The sequence below is a fragment of the Phasianus colchicus genome, chromosome 6 (assembly GCF_987193195.1).
Source record: "Phasianus colchicus chromosome 6, bPhaCol1.hap1.1, whole genome shotgun sequence".
NCBI classification, from domain to species: domain Eukaryota; kingdom Metazoa; phylum Chordata; class Aves; order Galliformes; family Phasianidae; genus Phasianus; species Phasianus colchicus.
The window spans coordinates 34,167,802-34,186,501 of record NC_143441.1 but is presented as its reverse complement, the minus strand read 5'-3'; the positions used below and the strand labels follow the sequence as shown (position 1 = coordinate 34,186,501).

General features: G+C 37.1%; 1 protein-coding gene across 12 annotated transcripts in view; it reads right to left on the bottom strand.

The window, feature by feature from the left end:
• The window catches only part of LOC116243275 (macrophage mannose receptor 1-like), a 41,633-nt gene that overhangs the window by 15,821 nt on the left and 7,112 nt on the right, over positions 1–18,700 (bottom strand). For all 12 annotated transcript variants that reach the window (XM_090142897.1, XM_090142898.1, XM_090142895.1 and 9 more), the window contains 19 exons: positions 17,521–17,667; positions 16,566–16,748; positions 15,888–16,045; positions 15,417–15,527; positions 14,229–14,344; positions 13,658–13,806; positions 10,521–10,720; positions 9,849–9,976; positions 9,511–9,598; positions 8,786–8,921; positions 7,384–7,422; positions 7,119–7,282; positions 6,598–6,665; positions 6,077–6,177; positions 5,438–5,580; positions 4,616–4,721; positions 3,615–3,811; positions 2,161–2,260; positions 822–1,054 (listed from right to left, as the gene is read on the bottom strand). In XM_090142897.1, the coding sequence (XP_089999023.1) occupies positions 822–1,054; positions 2,161–2,260; positions 3,615–3,811; positions 4,616–4,721; positions 5,438–5,580; positions 6,077–6,177; positions 6,598–6,665; positions 7,119–7,282; positions 7,384–7,422; positions 8,786–8,921; positions 9,511–9,598; positions 9,849–9,976; positions 10,521–10,720; positions 13,658–13,806; positions 14,229–14,344; positions 15,417–15,527; positions 15,888–16,045; positions 16,566–16,748; positions 17,521–17,667 (2,567 nt within the window). The remainder of the gene's footprint in view (positions 1–821; positions 1,055–2,160; positions 2,261–3,614; positions 3,812–4,615; positions 4,722–5,437; positions 5,581–6,076; positions 6,178–6,597; positions 6,666–7,118; positions 7,283–7,383; positions 7,423–8,785; positions 8,922–9,510; positions 9,599–9,848; positions 9,977–10,520; positions 10,721–13,657; positions 13,807–14,228; positions 14,345–15,416; positions 15,528–15,887; positions 16,046–16,565; positions 16,749–17,520; positions 17,668–18,700) is intronic.

The following is an 18,700-nucleotide window of genomic DNA, read 5'->3' as shown; positions in this document are numbered from 1 at the left end:
GTGGATGTGTTCTTAATAAGCAATGCTTATTGCTATCACTTTGGTTGTGGTATCGTGACTGTGATTCATGTGGAAGAGTGTACCATGTCAAAACACACCTACCATCCAAATGTTCACCCTCCTACCTCTTACAGTTGGTACATACATCTCAAAGACAGAGATTATTTTTTTTTCCCCCATAATATTCTAAATTTTTAAAGGAGAGAAATTACACCAGGAAGAATACTTTCATTGCTCAATATGTGCAATTACCGTGTTATATAGACTACAGATTCCTTTATGCAATTTTTGCCCTTCGTTCTTTTCAGGAATATATTTTTCTACTGCTAACCATAAATAGTTTTTGTCTAAGATAATTATTTTGGAACGTAAACACATACATAAAAAAAATCATCATTCATAGATTTCTGATATACAACTAGTCACAAATGTCTGAAGTAGATAAAAACAGGAGAGGAGGGCAGGGTGTACCCTTGCATATCATTTCTGGTATACATATTAGATTAAAATAAGTTTATGATGGGGGAGATTTCACAGTTTATCACTTAGACCCTTTAATGGCTCCAAACCATGCATAACGTTGTTAAGTACTGGCTTGCAGGAGTATTTCCTTGTGCTAAAGCACCTTAGAGTTCTTAGTTAATTAGAATCTCCTCTGTATGAGTCCTTTTTGATGAACAACATAACAGATAGGTAATGCACTGACATAATGTGTTGCTTTAAGCAATACGCTTTCAGAAATTGCTATAGATTTCAAGATGAGAGCATTCAGTAAGACCAGAACCTGCAAGCTTATCTGTCTGTAATGCACGTGTTCTTACCATGTAGCTGTTAAGACCAATCCACATAGGCTGCCCATATTCCTGTGCAATTAAGAACAGTAGTGACTGGCTATATGGGTCTAAAATGCTAGCAAGTTCTGAGGAATTGCTCTTGCAGGATTGTTGTGCTTCCTCCCAATTCATTTTGGAAAGGGTGAAAGAGTAGCTAATGCCATCAGAATGGTCAAAAGCGAAGTCCAACAGTGTTGCTGATGACGTGTAGAGTTTAGGGTCTGTGGGAATAAAAATAACAATGCCAAACAGAAGAACACAAATCTGCAGGACACACGTTTGGCTTGAGCAACTGAATAACATCACTATTATTTACAGACGTACTAAAAGATTTCTAATTTTTTTTTGATTCTTTTTTAGGTGCTAATAAGACAGGTTGAGGGAGCTGCACTTGTTCAGCCTGGAGAAAAGAAGGCTGTGGGATGACCTCACTGCAGCCTTTCAGTACCTAAAGGGAGCCTACAAACAGGAGGAGAGTCAACTCTTTGAAAGAGTAGATAACTGCAGGACGAGGGAAAATGGTTTGAAGTTGAGGGAGGGAAGATATAGGTTGGATGTCAGGGGGAAATTCTGTACAGAGAGAGTGGTGAGGTGCTGGAACAGGCTGCCCAGAGAGGTTGTGGATGCCCTGTCATTGGAGGTGTTCAAGGTCAGACTGGATGGGTCCCTGGGCAGCCTCGTCTAGTATTAAATGTGGAGGTTGGTGGCCCTGCGTGTGGGAGGGAGGTTGGAGATTCATGATCCTTGAGGTCCCATCCAACCCTGACCATTCTGTGATTCTGTGATAATTTGAATGGAATATCTTCTCATTCATTTTTTAATAAGTAACAGATAGCTTCAAAATAACAGTGCAATTTCCAGATTAAGTAATTACATTTTCAGCCACTAGGGACTTCAAATCAGTAAATTCACTGAATTTTACATAGCAGGGAGTCAGAAATAGCACACATACTCTGCACACTTTCAATATTCTCTTTGTGGCTTAGTATCTTCACAACTCTGTCTGTCAAGTTTATTTGGAGAAATGTAAAATTTACTTACCAATTAGGATAATTTCTAGATTATTATGAACTTCTGTAAATAAAATGCTTAAGATTTTTAGTTATTTAATTAAACTATTAAAAAAAACCCAAACATTTTGCTTTTATAAATTCTTTTCTCCAAAACATTTCCAAGTAACATTGCATTGCAAGATGGTCTCTTAAGTTTTACTGATCTTTTGTCTATAACTAACCAACTATGAAAAGATAAGTGTGATCTAAATTATGTTAAAAAGTGATTTTAATTTTGTCATTATGAATTCCAGGATTAGTGATACAGAACTCACCGCTGTTCTTCTGGCATATATATCCACTGGATTTATAACATGACTCATCACTCCATTTTCCTATATCAGTATAATCTCTCTTCAGAGAAACACAGTCATACTGTTGGAGAAAGGGAAGGAATATGACAGTCAGTACATTAATATTAGTTTAGTATTAGAAGTTATAAAAATAAGTAAAATAGCTATGGGAAGTTTCATGCCTTTTTTTTGTTTGTTTGTTTTAGTTCTGGGGCTCATATTACAACTCAAGAAACACCTTCCTCTTTTCTTTTTCTCTCATCTCAGGCCTCCTCTGTGGTGGTTAGCTCTACAAAGCTTACTCTGAAGAAGATGATAATGAAATAGGAGTAGAGCAGATGGGCAATTGCTTCTAATGGTAGAGCAATTTTTCAGTGATATTTCACTCCTTTGAAAATCATGGTATAATAGAATATCCTGAGAAGAGACCCTGGAAGAGAACCAGAAGGATCATACTAATTCGAGTTCCACACAGGACCACTCCAAATCCTAACCCTAGGTATGAGAGCATTGTCCAAATGTTTCTTGAACTCCAAGACACATTTGGGGCTGTGACCACTGTCCTAGGGAGTTGAAGGTAAGGATTCTCAGAGAGTGATAGTATGTTCAAGGCAAAGGAGAGAATTAGAATGTACCTTTCTGCTTTCTGGTTTTTGTTTTGTTTTCACTACAGCTCTGCTTGAGTCAAGTGTTGTGCTGTTTGTCTTCCTACACACCTCAAACAGGGACAAGATCAAAATGGGCAAAAGCCCAATGAATTAATTGAGGTGAAATTTAAGCTAGCTCTCTGGCTTCTTTGGGGGAGGGAGATACAAAATGAGGGGAGGTTGGACAGCACGTAGAGTAGTCACACTGAAAATGAAGGGTAAGTTCTGAAAAGATAGGGAAATAAACGGGAGAAAGTGGTTTGCACATGTGGAAGGCTATTGTATTTACAACATTATGGCATTTTATTTCAGACCTGGTAGTGAAAAGTGTTTTGTTGGTTTGGAAAGCAGTTGGCATTTATCCTCCTTTAGTCGTTTAGTTACAATTTTAAAGAAGTAGAAAAAAATTCAACTGTTGCATGCTCTCTTCCTTCATTTTCCAGCATGATTTAATTTAGCAAACATGTGAAATTGTTTCCAGTATGCTAGCTTCTAAAATTTGACTGCTATACTTGCATTTTCTCCAAAACAGAGAGTAAATTAGTATGAAAACTTCATTCAGTCAATCTGTCCCAGAATATTCCCAAATTCTTAGGCAAATTTGCAACAATAACATTCTCTTGTGCTATGTGTTAGTTAGTATATTCAAACATTAAGGCACTGTAATGGTCATCCCAGGTTATAGATAATTGAGTAAGTTGGGGAAAAGCTGAGGCAAACTGAGATGTTTAATTGAAGTGATGCTGTTCTCCACATTTAATCTTACGGTAAACTCTGAGCAGTATTTACCTCCATTCGATTGCCGCCATCTTCTGGATGGAGGCTGTCAAACAAAACGGGTTCATAAAGTTTTGGGGAATCTGGAGCCCAGTTTGTATAGGAAACAGCACTTCCATCAGCCCAAACAAAGTTGAGTTCACTAATTATATCATTCAAGCCAATCCAGGGATTGTATAAAACATCCTTCAAATGGTAAGTGAGAAAAGCTAGGGGAAAAAAAACACAATTGAGAAGAAACTGAACATGTCATGTAATCAGTCAAAACACCAATCAAGACATCAGGTAATAAAAAAATCTGTAATTATTTTGCTTGCTTTATTAAAATCTTGTACATATATTCCAATTAGCTTTTAATCAGGAATGTACCCAATTCTGTCAAGTTTATTATGTCAGAATTTTACCAAGCCTTTGACCATGAAACATCTCAATGAACGAAAGCACTAGGAATTATAAGAAAAGATCAGAAATAAGGTAATACAGAAGAAAAGCCACCTGACCATTTGTCATACAAATTCATTTATTTCAACCTTCAGGATGAGTTGATTGATGGATCTACAAATAGAAGCCTAAAAATATAGTCCAGGTGGAAATGTGTATTTAACAATGTATTCCTGAATTACTTTGCAGAATTTAGTCATTTGAGAGGTCTAATAATATAGTCATTTCTATTTATGGCAAAAGTAGACCATGGGTTCTTCTTCGTTCCCTCTGTCAAACTCTACAAGGACCAGGTTGGAATTTACTATTCTATGCCAATTCAAATTCTATGAAAAATGTAAAGCAGCTTGCATGGAATGATAGAGCAAGCAAGCCTTAGTATAACTAGCATGAAACAGATAGCTCCAGTTTTTCCAGAAATGTTTTATGCCATGACCATATAACCCATATTGAGTATACGTATTATAAAATAAATATATCTACATACTGTCTCATCTTGCTGTGTTTATTTTCAGGAAATGAACAATGTTTACAGAACAAGTGCTATTATCTAAAGGGCCGCTGTACTATACCTTGTACTTGTTCATTTTGTATGGTAGCCAGATGTCCTCCAAGGTTGATACAATCTGTATTTGCAGTATACCAATATTGAAATTGAGAACCAAAAAATTTGTAACACTAGGGAAAAATAATTTAGGTCATCAGAGAGTGACAGCGAAAGGAATTTAGGCATGCATGACACCTGTTAAAGTAGAGAATAACCCCATCGGACCAGAAAAGAGCTGGCAGGGACTTAGCTGTAGAACCAAGGCAGAACTTTTCATAACTTTAAAATGTATTCCCTAACTTTCTGGAAGGAACTGTGAATGGCAGAACAAAATCCAAGCAACCATTTATAATTCACAGAACCTTATGTGTTAACTAGCTGTGCTGGAAAAGCCATACTCCATCATCAGACAAAGAAGTGCTGCCAATAAATACATAAAAAGCCAAGCCCAGGATTCCATTTGAAATCACGTGAACTTTTTGAGAAGTATTTTTGACATGTAAGATGTTCTAATTGAGCATTATTTCTGATTAATTCCCTCTCAAATGACTGACTGTACAACTAATGTTGACTCTGTCAGCTGAATTAAGTTCCATCTTTTTTAAGTACATACTATTAAGATTTATTCCATGATAGTTTAGATGACCACTCTTCTGAAAAATAATAAAAACATATATGACTATAAATGTTATCATTTTTTAAGAATTAGCTAACTGGTTAAATTTTAAATATGACTTCAGAAAAATCACTGTCAAAAGGTGTCTGGGAGATAAAAGGTCCCATTGTATAGCTATAGGTACATTCCCCAAGGTCTGATATCACTGCGTATAGGTGCACACTACCAAACCTGATTTTTAAATAAAAGCCAGTCTTCAGGACATCCTCCTGGAGGTGAAGTTACTGCTGGAGAAAATGTGGCATTCACAAAACTCCCATGTCTCTCACAGATAAAGCCATGTGAATGACCACAGCTAACATCATTCCACAAACCTGAAGTTTAAACACAGATAATAAGACATTACATAAAAGACTGAAATTTGGAAAAGTGAGCTTGTATTTCTATATACCTATAGCTTTGAAAACACTCTGCCGAGGAATGTCAGACTGTATTTCAGCTGGACACTACATCCTATCATCACTTGCAGGACTTTAGTCCTGCTGTGACTGTAGGAGTACTGCCCATATGATGTGGCAGACATGACAACTGCCTTGCCTCTGAATAAAACTCACCAACAGCTTTGTTATACTCAAGCCTGCAAATGTAAAGTAACACTTTCTCAGTCAAAGTCAATTTCATATATACCACTCTTATGGCTAACATTGTCCCTTAACTAACATCAGATATAATGACCATACTTTTTACATATATTTTTCCCCAAATTACTGGCAAAAAAACCAACACAGATTTACAGTTAGAAAGACACATTTAATAAACAAAAGAAGAGTAATAACTAAAAAAATATGTTTCTTAAAAAGTGCAACTCACCATATTTTTTATCTAAGACCACACAGTGTTCTTGAGCAGAGGCAAAGTTGGGTTCCCCTTCTGCCCAAGGTGCATAGTGTAAAGTACTTCCATCTATCCATCTGAAAAACATGAAAGTAATATAGTAGCTGTTAGACTGTGTTCATTGAACAGCTCAGGAAAAAAAACTATGCTAAAAATATATATTTTTATGTATTTACAGCTGAGTCTGTCTGTAACTAGATTTAAACAAGGTTAAAAGATTTTAGATAACGAGACACATAACAAATCAAAAAGCAAAAATACCTTCATTTTTAATAGATGCTATCTATGTATTGGAAGCATGGATATTATCTATTAAAACATAATTTAAACCAGTGATTTTACAATGCAGTTAGACCGACAGGAGCATACATTTCAACATAACCTCCAAAATTGCTTACGAGGTCCTTGCAGGAGTACATCCAGAAGGAACTCTGGCTGTGCAAAACTTTTGCTCTGTTTTTTTTTTTAATGGATCATAATATAGCACATTTACCTACCTAAACTGTTGGTCAGCATTCAGGATTAATCCTATGAGATATGAATGCAGTTCGCCATTTTTTAAGATCTAAACACATGAAAAAAAAAAAAAAAAAAGTACTTTCAGTTAGTGCTTTCTGTTACTTACTAGTTTTCTAATAGGAAATAGATGAGATATTTTGCAGCAAAATTAATTCATGAGGATCTTGATTATTCTTCAGTTCTTCAATCCCTGACCTGGACCAGGCTAAACCTCTCTGAAAAGTTTTTTAGGGCAGCAGCATGATGCGGTGTGTCAGAGCTACCCTTGCAGTAGCCTCAAATCTTTGTATAACACCACCGAGAACATGGCTAAAAAGTAGATTTCTGTTCATTGCTCCTTATACATTTAGTTATATATATTTTTTTCACTGAATATTGAAATTAATGCTAATAAAATATATTAATATTATGCAACAAGCATGTCCTCCTGTACTTCACAAGCATATGTAGCAGAATATATATGCTGTATATAGAAAAATGTAATCAAATTTCCTCTTACATATTTCCACAAAAAAATTCTTTGATTATTATCTCCAATAATAGCAAGATCTCCACGGTGCTTTCTGCAGAACGTTCTGGCTTTTTCCATAGATGTACTTTCTGTGCTGAAAAAATACTGTTTGTCCCCCTTTATAATCCAGCCATCTCCTGTGACTTCATACACTGCAACACAGAAGAAGAGTCTGCATTCTGCACAGACCGTGAAAATTGCTGTTGTTACATGACAGCATCCTTTGAGTGTGAGGAGATAAACAGGAGCTTACTGGCAGAAGGGCTGACAGGTTCTGGCTTCAAGAGTGTTCCTGTAATGAAATGAGAAAAAAAGATGTAAAATATTTTCCAACTGTTGAACCAACGTAGGTGTTCAGTTAGCAGAAATGATCTTAGTGACAATCAAAGTTTCATAACTTTTCTGTAATAAAATGAAAGAGTGAAAATACTATACTTGGATGTTGATATACTTTGCACAATAATAAGAGATTCCATATAGGTGTTGTCAAATCTGAGCAAGAAATTCAGATTCTAAACAAATTTCTTCTTATAACAACATGTATATTTACTATTCATTTGTTGGTGAAACTTTTTTTTTCTGTGATATTACCTTGTGAAGAATCACATTTGACTGAAAAGCCACCAACTATCAAGAAAATTTAAATTAAAAAAAGATATAACACTGAGTGGAATATTGGAGTCACGTATCTAAACTTGAAAGACCAAACTATAAAAATACAAGACAAATGCCATCTTTATTTTTTTCCCCACAGGAGTTCAACATAATATTTCTATATCTGTAATTGCATTAAATGAAGTGTGCAACATATAAGCTTTGTTAAAAAAAAAAAATTAAAAAAAAGTTTGCCACCTTTTAAAAACAATTACTTCCATGGTTGGCTGAAAGATGTAAAAGATAAAAAAAATATGTAAGTTCCAGAAGCACAAAGTATTAGGACTGCTTCATTATGACATTATGTACTACTGACTAATGACGGTGATTTCTTTGGACTGTAATTGGTGCCATTCATACACTAACAGTAACTAATAAAATAGACAACTGCTGTTGACGCTTTTACAGATAGTTCTTAGTTGTACTGATAATTGAGTTGAAGAATTGCAAAGTAACTACCAAAGACATCTGCACAGCATCTCTTTCAGATAGATATCCGTGGCTGCTACTTTTTAAGCATGAGAAGCTGAGACAATGCGAATAAATGTGAATCAGATTATTCTGAAAAATTAACAAGCACCAAAATAGTCTGCAATGGCGAGGTATCACTTTGAACATTGCTCCTCACACATTGCATGAAGGAGCCTAAAAAGAGCCACCAAAGTAACTGTTCTAAAAAGTGCAACTCGATAGAAAACCTTAACAGATTCTTCCCTTATTTCTTCGTAGTTGCAGTAGTAACATTTTGGAAAACAAACAAACAAAAATTATCATACAACATAAAGTTTTAAAAATAAGGCAAAACAAGGTTGATAATTTTCAGTTGAAGCATTGTATTCTGAATGAATTTATATGCTTTGGCCTATTGCTCCACATACAGACATCCTATAAATCAACCAGATTTTCTTTGAGCACGTAACTTGCATCACACTATCCTAAAATATGAAAACCTGCAACAGAAATGGTTTTCTAGAGGGATCTTAAAGTAAGATTTAGCCTACCTTTCTTTATTTCACAAATCCAGTCCTGGCTGTATTCACAGTGCGTGTTAATCCAGGAGACAGAATGCTCTTTGCTGATTGCTCCACAATTTTCTAATGGAGCGTCATAAAAAGAAATTGTTTTCATATAACTCACCTACATTAGAAACAGATAAGAATAAAAATCAAAGCAATAACAGGGAAAATAGCTGAACTCTGGAAGAAAAGAGAGGTAGCTCCAAAGTTTCGAACCTCTCATTTTCTGTGGTTGCACAGCCCATGTGGGCTATTAAAACACTATAGCATTTTGTAAGGAAAAAAAAAAAGGCTCTCATCTTACACAGCATTCAGCGGACTCCAGCAGTCACATTAAACCTTTTTGCTCTGGTTTGGAACTGAATGAAGTTATAAATCAATAGCGGGGAAAGGAATGTGGCAATATATCACCACCACCAAATAAAATTTGGAGAGATGATTCTCATCTACTTACCACCTAAATACTTATCTCCTTACTGGAACTTCATGCATTTCATGGAACTTATCATTGCATTGATGGTTTCATCTCGTGGTTTATAACTTTTTTTCTTTTCAAATGAGTATGAGGAACACTGATTTAGGATTACCCAATGGTAAGGCAATCATTCCTGGTAATTCCTAATACAACTTTCATCCATATCAGTCATGAAAATAGCCTTAACAGTAAAAGAGTCAGAACTGAAAGAAACTGGGGAATGTTGAGTTCTCACCGGGGATCTGTCACTCCAGGACAGCCCACCATCAGGATCCAAACACTGCAAACCTATCCAGAAAAGCTGAGATGATGGCAGTTTCTTTCTAGAACGTGAAAAGATATGTTGTGAAGAAAAGGATACATTAGCTGTGTTTAGCTACATAGCTTACATGGAACAATCGCTCTCACACCTACTGAAGGATTTGAGGACTACTCAATACTTTGAAACCAATGATATAAAAGTGTATGTAACAGCTGAAAGGATGGAAATACCTGGTCTGTCATAGTGAGATAGGTATAAGTGCTTCAGAGGATTCAAAGACTAAATGGTTATTACATATTTATTTTACTTACGTTATTAAGTTTTCTATCACTCTTTGCTCTTCTTCACTATTAACAGCAGCAAGATCTCCTCCTATTTCTCTGCAGAAATCTCTGGCTTCAAACCATGTTTTCTTATGCTTTTTTTCTCTCACAAAAGTCTGTAAATAAATTTTAAAGTAGAAAACTATACTTGAAATGTATAAAAATAAGTCCGCTGACTGCCTTGTACAATCAAAATAGGACAACATTTCAAGAAGAAGGGGAGAGGAAGAAGAAGAAGAGGAGGAGACCCCAGAAAGCAGATGAGGGGAGTGATGATGAAGAAAATGAAAATGGTCCAAGACCTAAAAAACGACGTCCACCCAAAGCAGAGAAGAAGAAGGCTCCCAAACCAGAACGTCTGCCTCCTTCAATGAAAGGAAAGATCAAATCAAAAGCCATAATTTCATCTAGTGACGATTCATCTGATGAGGACAAACATTACATTAAGATTATCACTTATAACACAGATCAAAGAATATGCTACTCGGATAACCCTAAGTATCACTGATACAGAGATCATTGCAGTGATTTCCTTAGGCACTCTGTGTAAAAGCTCACTACATTCATACAATGAGGTGTCACTCTCTGAAGCTTAGACTTTTTATCGGTTAAGAATTCTTTCGTCTCATGAGAAGGATTATAGTAAAAAATAACACTTACTCTGAAGCAAGAATTAGTGCTATTACTGGTATTCCAACCCAAAGGACATCTGAAATTAGAATTTTTTCCAGGAGCAAATGGATGAGTTATTTTTTCAGCTGCTTTTTTGCAGAAAAATTTTGCCTTTATTTCACAGTTCTGAACATCCCATAGTCCAGCTGCACTTCCAGTTCTTAGGGCAACACAACCTACTTCTTTCCCTTTGTGAAATATAAAAGAAAATTAAAATGTGTTTTCAAGTAGTTCCCCTGCCATTTATTTATTTATTTATTTATTTAACAGCTCACGCAATTCATTTACAAAAGACCGTTTGAAATATTATCTGTAGCGTCTGCTCAGTGGAGAAGCTTTCTAAAAAGAGGACAACAGAGAGCAATGCTTTTCCCCTTGAAAAGCATTATAGCTTAAGTGCATTCACTTCCTCATGCCTAGCTTGCTCTTTCCTACGCCACTCGCAGGAAGCATTTGGCAGCCTGTCACCCAGAAGGGATGAGGAGCACCTAGGAACATACTTCTGAAATGCCATCTTCAGCATCTCATTCTCTGCTTTTGAAAAACTAGTGGGACAATGGTCTATGACTGTCAAAAGCAACTTCTGTTTATTACTTAGAGGCAATCTTAACTTCTAAGCTCTTAGCCTAACCAAAATTCTAGATTCCCTGCCTGTGAAGTGTTCACATTCTGAGAACTCATCCCACTGTTTTGTTTTGGTTGTTCGTTTTTTTTTTCTTTGAGTAGTCTTGACTGCTATTATAAAGAAGATATTAAACTTCTTTTTAGCTTAACTTTAATAAGACAAATCCCATCCTAAGTCTTTAAGGATATGCCTAAACTGTGAATTGAAAAAATAATGCATAGATTTCTGAGCAAGAATTAAGTGAATTGCCTTCTGTAGCAAAAGCAGAACAGCTGTGCCAGTACAAAGATGAAAGGACCAAATGAGTCTGAGCTTAGCAGTTCATTTACACAGTCCTCCACTGTCAAGACACAGGCACTTTATCTAAGTGTGATGCTACACTGCAATCCCAATGGCTCCCTGGGAGCTAACTCAGGTACTTCCAGCATAGTGCTGCATTGCATGGCATCAACTCCTCCTCAGTTAACAATGAAGACAAGTTGAAAAAAAATAGACAGAAGGAATAAAATAGAGATTACATTGAAGTGGCAAAAAGCTCTTTGCAACCTGAGACTGAAAACCTCAGAGAGTCTAAAAACTCTTACTGTAATGTTTCTTATGTGGTTTTTTTTCCTCAATTCTATCACTTTAATCTTTTACACTCAGTTTCATTTTGCTCTTGTAAGCCAGGAAATAATTATTTCTATGATGTCATATTCTAAAGACACTTCTCGTTAATATTTCAAAAGCAGAATGTTCATATGTGTCATCATAGATGTGTTTTACTAATCGCTAGATGGGAAAGAGTTTAGTATTATAATACCAATTTCCTCAGTAGCACAAATCATTTCAGAAAATAGCTCTATAAAGACTTTATGTGAAGAGTCACTCTGACAACCACAGCAAGTGATTCAGAAGAGCATTTTCTTTCCTAGCTATGAGAAACAAGTGTGAAATTCTGCCACATCAGAAACTGAGTATTTAATATTCACTTGCCATCAGAGTAAAGTGTTATAGAGTGGGAAATATAATTGGCAGGGAGTCCTAGTGATCTGCATTACTTACTCAATAACGCTGGGAGAGCATTTAAGATACTGAGTTCTGATGCTCCCAATGTTGGAACAGTAGGTAGAAAAGATGGCATCACCTCTTTGATGGCCAGGTGGGAGGGAAGAAAGCTGCCTGATTACTACATTCTGGCTTCCATGCAGAAATTTGGGTAGGGCTGCTGAAATGCAGAGGATGTTGTTCCATCATATATAGACTGGCCACTTGCAGCAGGGAGTTCAGGGGGTTGGGAGGTACAGAAGGGGCAAGTAGACCTCAGAGAGTCAACAGCTGCTCAAGTCTGCCATGTCAACAGGGAAACAGATGTATTAGCCATTCGTTTAGGTGTTATAAAAACAGAGAGCTTTTTAGGGAGCTGGGAGCGTAGAATTCGTTGCAATTGAGAAAGTCCTTACAGTGCTGAGTTCAGAGCCAGAGAGAAACAAGCTGTTTGCCAGTGCATGGGAAGGAGGAGGATGTCTGGCTGCCAAGCTGTCCTGCCTATTCTGCGTTTTGTTTTTAAAATTGGTTCTTACAGTGTACATTAAATAGAACTAGCTGCAACGATTAAAAGGAAACAAGGAAACTAACCCTTGTGGTGCTGGAAGTGCTTACGCAGAGGTGCTGGCAGAACACCACCAAGCTCCAGCTGCCTCCAGGCCCTGCCATAGCAGACTAAACTCCTGTCACCAGGAAGCAGCCCCAGGGAGCCCAGAAGTAATCCCAGAGCTGGAAATGACACCAGCTGGAGCATATTTCTGATGATCCTACTGTAATTTATGACTGCCTGTTGAATCAACTATTGAAATGTTTTCATTTGCTAGACTAAGTCAGACAGATGTCTGGAGTATCAGGAGGAAAGCCCTATGATAGTTTCCTCTGACCGAAACCTCAAACCATGGCTACTTGCAGTTAGTTTCACAACCCTAAACGCCAGAGACAGCTAAATGCAGCACCACAGAAAGGAAATGTTGCAGGGGCATAGTAAGGATTGTCTATGGGGAATAGATACTGCCAAGAACAGGCTAAGATCTGGGGTCTCAGTGAATGTCTGAAGCACCTACATCTCTTTGCTGAAAAGCCAATGTGGAGGGAAAAGGTGTACACATACCTTAAGTCTCTTTTCCTTTATATCTCTAGCTCTGTGAAATGAAACATGCCTGAAGAAGGCCACTGTGATGGCAATGCCTGAGTGATTGTAGGTGCTGAGAGAAGAAAGCACAGCCAGGTGCCATCAATACAGGGCAAGGGAGCAGAAAAACTGGGAAGATTCATGCCATAACTTGCAAAAACATACAGCATGACATCTTGGGAACAGGAATGCAAAAGTATAACTGAATGCCTAACCATGATGGCATTTCCTATGCAGCATTTGAAAGCATAAGAATTGCTGTACCTATCTCTTCTTAGCCTGGGGCTTTTAGGATCCAACTTTTAAACACAAACTACAGAGACCGCACATACGAAGGAGTACCAGGCATTGCTGAGTTCCAGTTTGTGTAGAAAACGCCTTCACCAGTCTCCCACTTGAAGACTTCTTGCTCTTCTGTGTTGGAGAGACCAATCCAGAAGTACTTCTCAGAGCTCAGACCAACGAAGCTGGTCAGGTAGGCTTGCTCATACCTGAAATGAGTTAGATGAAGATTAAACCTAGTTCTCCCTTAGCACTTTCTCAGAATCCTAAACTACACAAGACTGGAAAAAATACAGACTCCTTTAGTTTTAATCTTTCATGGAAATACCTCACTGGATTGAATATCAGAGGTATTAGCTCTGAAAGCATTGGAGGCTGAGCTACATTGAAAAGCTGCTCTTTGTGGGACAGAAGCAATTGTGGTCTTTTCTTTCAGAGTACTGGAAAGCATGAAATTATAACACTTATTTCATTAGAAAAGACATACTGTATTTATTGAGTACTTCTCTCCAAGATAGGCATTCTTTTCTTCTGGTTTCACTTTTTTTTTTTTCCTCCAAAGAGTTCTCAACTGTTTTATAAAATGCCAAGATTATTTCATCACAAGTATAGTTCTTAGAATCTTTCAAACCTGTCTTCTACAGTTGTTAAATAGCTACCAATCCTTTCACAGGTTTTCACTGCTTCTGAAAATGTCACAGGCGCATGTCCAACTAGATAGCAGTAAGAACCATGTCTTGTCCAGCCCTGTAAAGAAGAATGTGTAAAATACACTTGCAGAAAACGTGTATGTTTTAGTGCTTGCATTCCACTGTACGCTCTAAATCTATATATTTTAATATAAAATAAAGCAGTAATATATCATTTGAAACCCAGGAGGCTCTTAATAATTAAGCTTAGTGAGCATGCAGAAAGATTTAATGCATATAAATCCCTCTCTTTGTTAACTAGTAAATCATTATTTCTAACTCATGGGAAAGTCAGAGGCACAGAATAAGTATTCAGAAGCGGACGAACAAAATATTCCTTACTGAGAATTAAAGCGTCTTTTGTAGTGAGACACTAAAAATTCCTTATGTTTCTAGGCTAAACGAACTGTAACTAAACTAATGTACTAATTTAACTCAACAGTTCACCTAAAAAAGTCTGATCAAAGAGGCAGCAGAAAAACTACTGGAAGATAAAATATTCATAATTACGGCTGAACTCTGATTTCCTCTTCCTTACTAGCTCAAGGTGTGCTTGCTGCACCCAAGAAAAGTTAAAAAAAATAAATAAATAATATCTGTATTATGTGCTTAGCATCTGCCTTGTTCCAGAATGAACGTCAGCTCTTCCCTGCATAGGGTGATGAGAAATGCTACCAAATATTGAGCAATAGTAAACTGAGAAATAAAAGGAAGAGAAAGAAAGCAGTAGGATGAAAAACATATCCTAAAATTAAAATCAGTCCATAAACGTAAGTTGATTGTGTTGATTTGGGTTCATTCATATGACCTACATCACGTCCAGAAACATTTCCCAGAGTCTTTGATAACCACAGATGGTAGGAACAAAATAAGCATACACAGAACCACAATAATGACTTGACTTCTTCATGGGAAGGTTTTACAGATAATAGGGTTGACTCATTCACACACACACACACACACACACACAAAATCAAGATAACTTTATTAAAATAAGGCAACGTAGTGAAAATTATAACCCTTGATTTCCAATCACACTTGCTAGGGTAAAAAGGAACTTCAGCATCAAACGGAGCAAGTGAAGAGAATGGATTTTTGTTAAGCAGATTTTGCTTCTGTTTTAGTCTTACCTTTGTACAGGCAGGATCAGTCTTCACTGTTCCTGAAACTCCCTGTAGTGGCTCTCTTCTGCAGATGTAGCCTAACTTCCTATCACAGGCACTGTCCGCCCAATATCCATCCTACACACAGTTTGAGAATAAGTGAAACATAGTCAGGCAGAAACAGTTTTCTTTGAAAATATTCTTTGTTATTTATTTTTTTTACAGTATTACTTCAATGGGAAAATGAGAATCTGTGTTCTTTGAATGAATTTCAAATTCTTGCTTAAATGTGAGGTTATGTTAAGTGTCACTGTCAGGCTGTTAAGGTTTGCTTAGCAGCTAATGCCCACCCACAACCAGATACCAGCATTTACTCCATTATCGCAAATTTGACTTTCAATTCAATTTAGAACAAATATCCCTAACCATTCCCTGATCTAATGCATTCATAAGGTGATTAGAAATAAAAATCAAGCAGTACAGGTGTGATGATTTTACCTCCCCTGCCATGACAACACAATCTTCTTGCCCATTGATTGTATGGGTTGGTTCTCCAGGCAACCATTTGGTATATGTCACGGGAGTCTCATCACTCCACTCAAAATACATCTGAGTGCTGAAGTCATTCATCCCAAGCCAGAGCTCATCCATGGCTTCTAAAAACAGAAATCCACCTGCATGAGCGTGACAGTCTTACAGGAGAGAGATTTTATGGAGATGAGCTGAAATATCAGTTCATCTAGATTAAACAACAGTGGAATTTATTTTAAGACCTAATGCACATTCTTCGTCCAAGAAGCAAAAAATGTGAGATACCAGCAGGAAATGAGATTCCTTGGAGTATAATGGGCTTTTGATGATAAAGCTATCTGTAGCTACACTGTGTCTGAGGCAGATAATCAGCACAAATACTGCAGGAACTAGAGATGTTATTTCCTTCAAGTGTTTTCATGCAGTGAAAAACAAATGCAAATCAAACTGAAAACTATGAAAAATAAAAGTGCTAAAGATTCCTCTTGTTTTTGTAGGTTTGTTGTTGTGGTTTGGGTTTTTTTTTCTTAGCTCTGTATCTGTGAGTTTCCATGTAAATATTCATATAAAACAAATAAGAAACTTTGTAAGATTTATGATATAGTTTTCCATTTCTCCCGAGCATCATTCCATAGAAATACTCACTGTAACCAAGCTGAGACAGTATGAAGGCATGCTCTTCAGGGTTGTGGATACTGGCCAGATTGCCATTGCTCTCATTGCAGGACATTAGGGCATCTTTCCATGCCCTGGGCTCTCTATGAATCATGTAACAGTGACCTGCATAGGGCAACCATCCTTCTGGGCATTTAACAGGTTCTGCATCCTCTCCAAAGAAAAACACATTTCACATTTTTAAATGATGCAATTAATGTAAAATAGCCACAATGACATTTCAAATGAACTAATTAATTAGGATGAAAACTTGTCAATTCATTCTTTCAATGTATAAAGCATTTTAGACAGCACAATGTGCTTTTAAAGAAAATATCCTCTATTTAAATAAAAGAAGACAGTAAGGGAGACAGTGATAACTGGACTTCGTTTGTGTAAAATGTTCACTTGTAGGTAGGGAAACATTTTGAAAAGCACACAATGTTTTCACACAATATATCCTATCCAAACATATCTTAAAGGTATTACTACTGAAGCACAATAATTTTATGTGCACATAGTTTTCTGTAATAAGCCTCATTAAATAAATCACCAGAGGAGAAAAATGTAGGGGGAAAAGCGTAGTAGAAAAGTGGTCTGTAAGAAGCTGATATTCACCATTTTTGTAAGTCATGTGCAATCCCACCAAGAAGGTGGGATTGCACATGACTGCTGTAGTCTCACAGACTTCAATGATAAAGGTTTAGATCATTGCCTCTGGAATAATGAATATTAACATTAATTAGAAAATGTTTATGCAGTTGCTATATTCCAGGGACATCTCCAATATTTAAATATTTGATTTGAAATATAAAACATGTTTAACCCATTCTACTAAGCAAAACAAAAGAACAAATGAAAATAATTTTTCTTTTTAAGTAGCTGTAAAATTTAATCTTAATGAGTCAAATTACACTGTTATCAAATTTTTAGTTGCTCGACATACCTAATGGAAGACTGGAAGGACCCAGCGTGGAGTTTTCCTTTTTACAGATATAGCCAACTTTCTGCTCACATGGCCGGTTTTCCCATTTAGCATATCTTCTGGGATTTAGTACTGCACAAAGATTCTCAGATTCAGGAGAAGGGCTTCCTTCATAAAATAGAAAAAAAATTACGTTTATGTATCACAGCTTTTACACCAGCAGCTGAAAGAACAATTTACCTTCAGCTTTTTCATGTGTCAATGATGGGCACATTACTGCATTACCACAACTATTTTTCTACTGCAGATAAGGAAATGCCATTTCAAATAACCTATCAAAACATTTCTTTTGATGTTCAAAGGTGTCAGTTAAGAAATCTATTAAGAAATACACTGCTTACAACCAGCTGCAGCACAACTGATGTTCTTGTGCAGTCAGTAAACAGTGGACAGAAGATTCTGGACATTGAGCAGTGGCCAGCAGGGTGAGAGAGGTGATAATTTCCCTCTACTCTGCCCCTATTAGGGGGTCTGGAGTATTACTTCCAGGCCTGGGGCCCCTGGTACAAGAAAGATATGGAGCTGTTGGAACAGATCCAGAGGGGGCTATGAAGATGATCAGAGAACTAGAGCCTATGAGAAAAGGTTGAGTGAGCTGGCCTCGGAAAAGGCTCTGGGGAGAGCTCATTGCAACCTTCCAGAATTTGAAGGGAGCTTGCAAGAGGAGAGTGACTCTTCACATGGTCTGATAGCAATAGCACAAGGGAGAGTGGCTTTGAACTAAAAAATGTGAGATTTAGGTTAGACATTACAAAGACATTTTTTACTTAGAGGGTGCTGAGACACTGGCACCGCTGCCCAGAAAGCTGGGAGCACCCCACCCCATCCCCAGAGGTGCTCAATACCAGGATGGTCAGGCCCCAGGCAGCCCAACCTGATAGTGGCAGCCTTGCCCATAACAGGAGGTTGGGACTGGGAAAGTCCCCCCCAATGCAAGCCATTCTGTGAGTCTGTGACTGAAGTGATATCTGGCCTGCTGCAGTAGTGATGCTGTACACAGACCATAGAAAATCAGAGCCTCCAGTTTCACAACCCATGAAACACTGTTTTGTACACAGTTTGAAGTCAAGACACAATTACATTAACAGAACTACATGCTAACGAGCTTAAAGACCTCAGATACATCCATGAAATCAGAGAG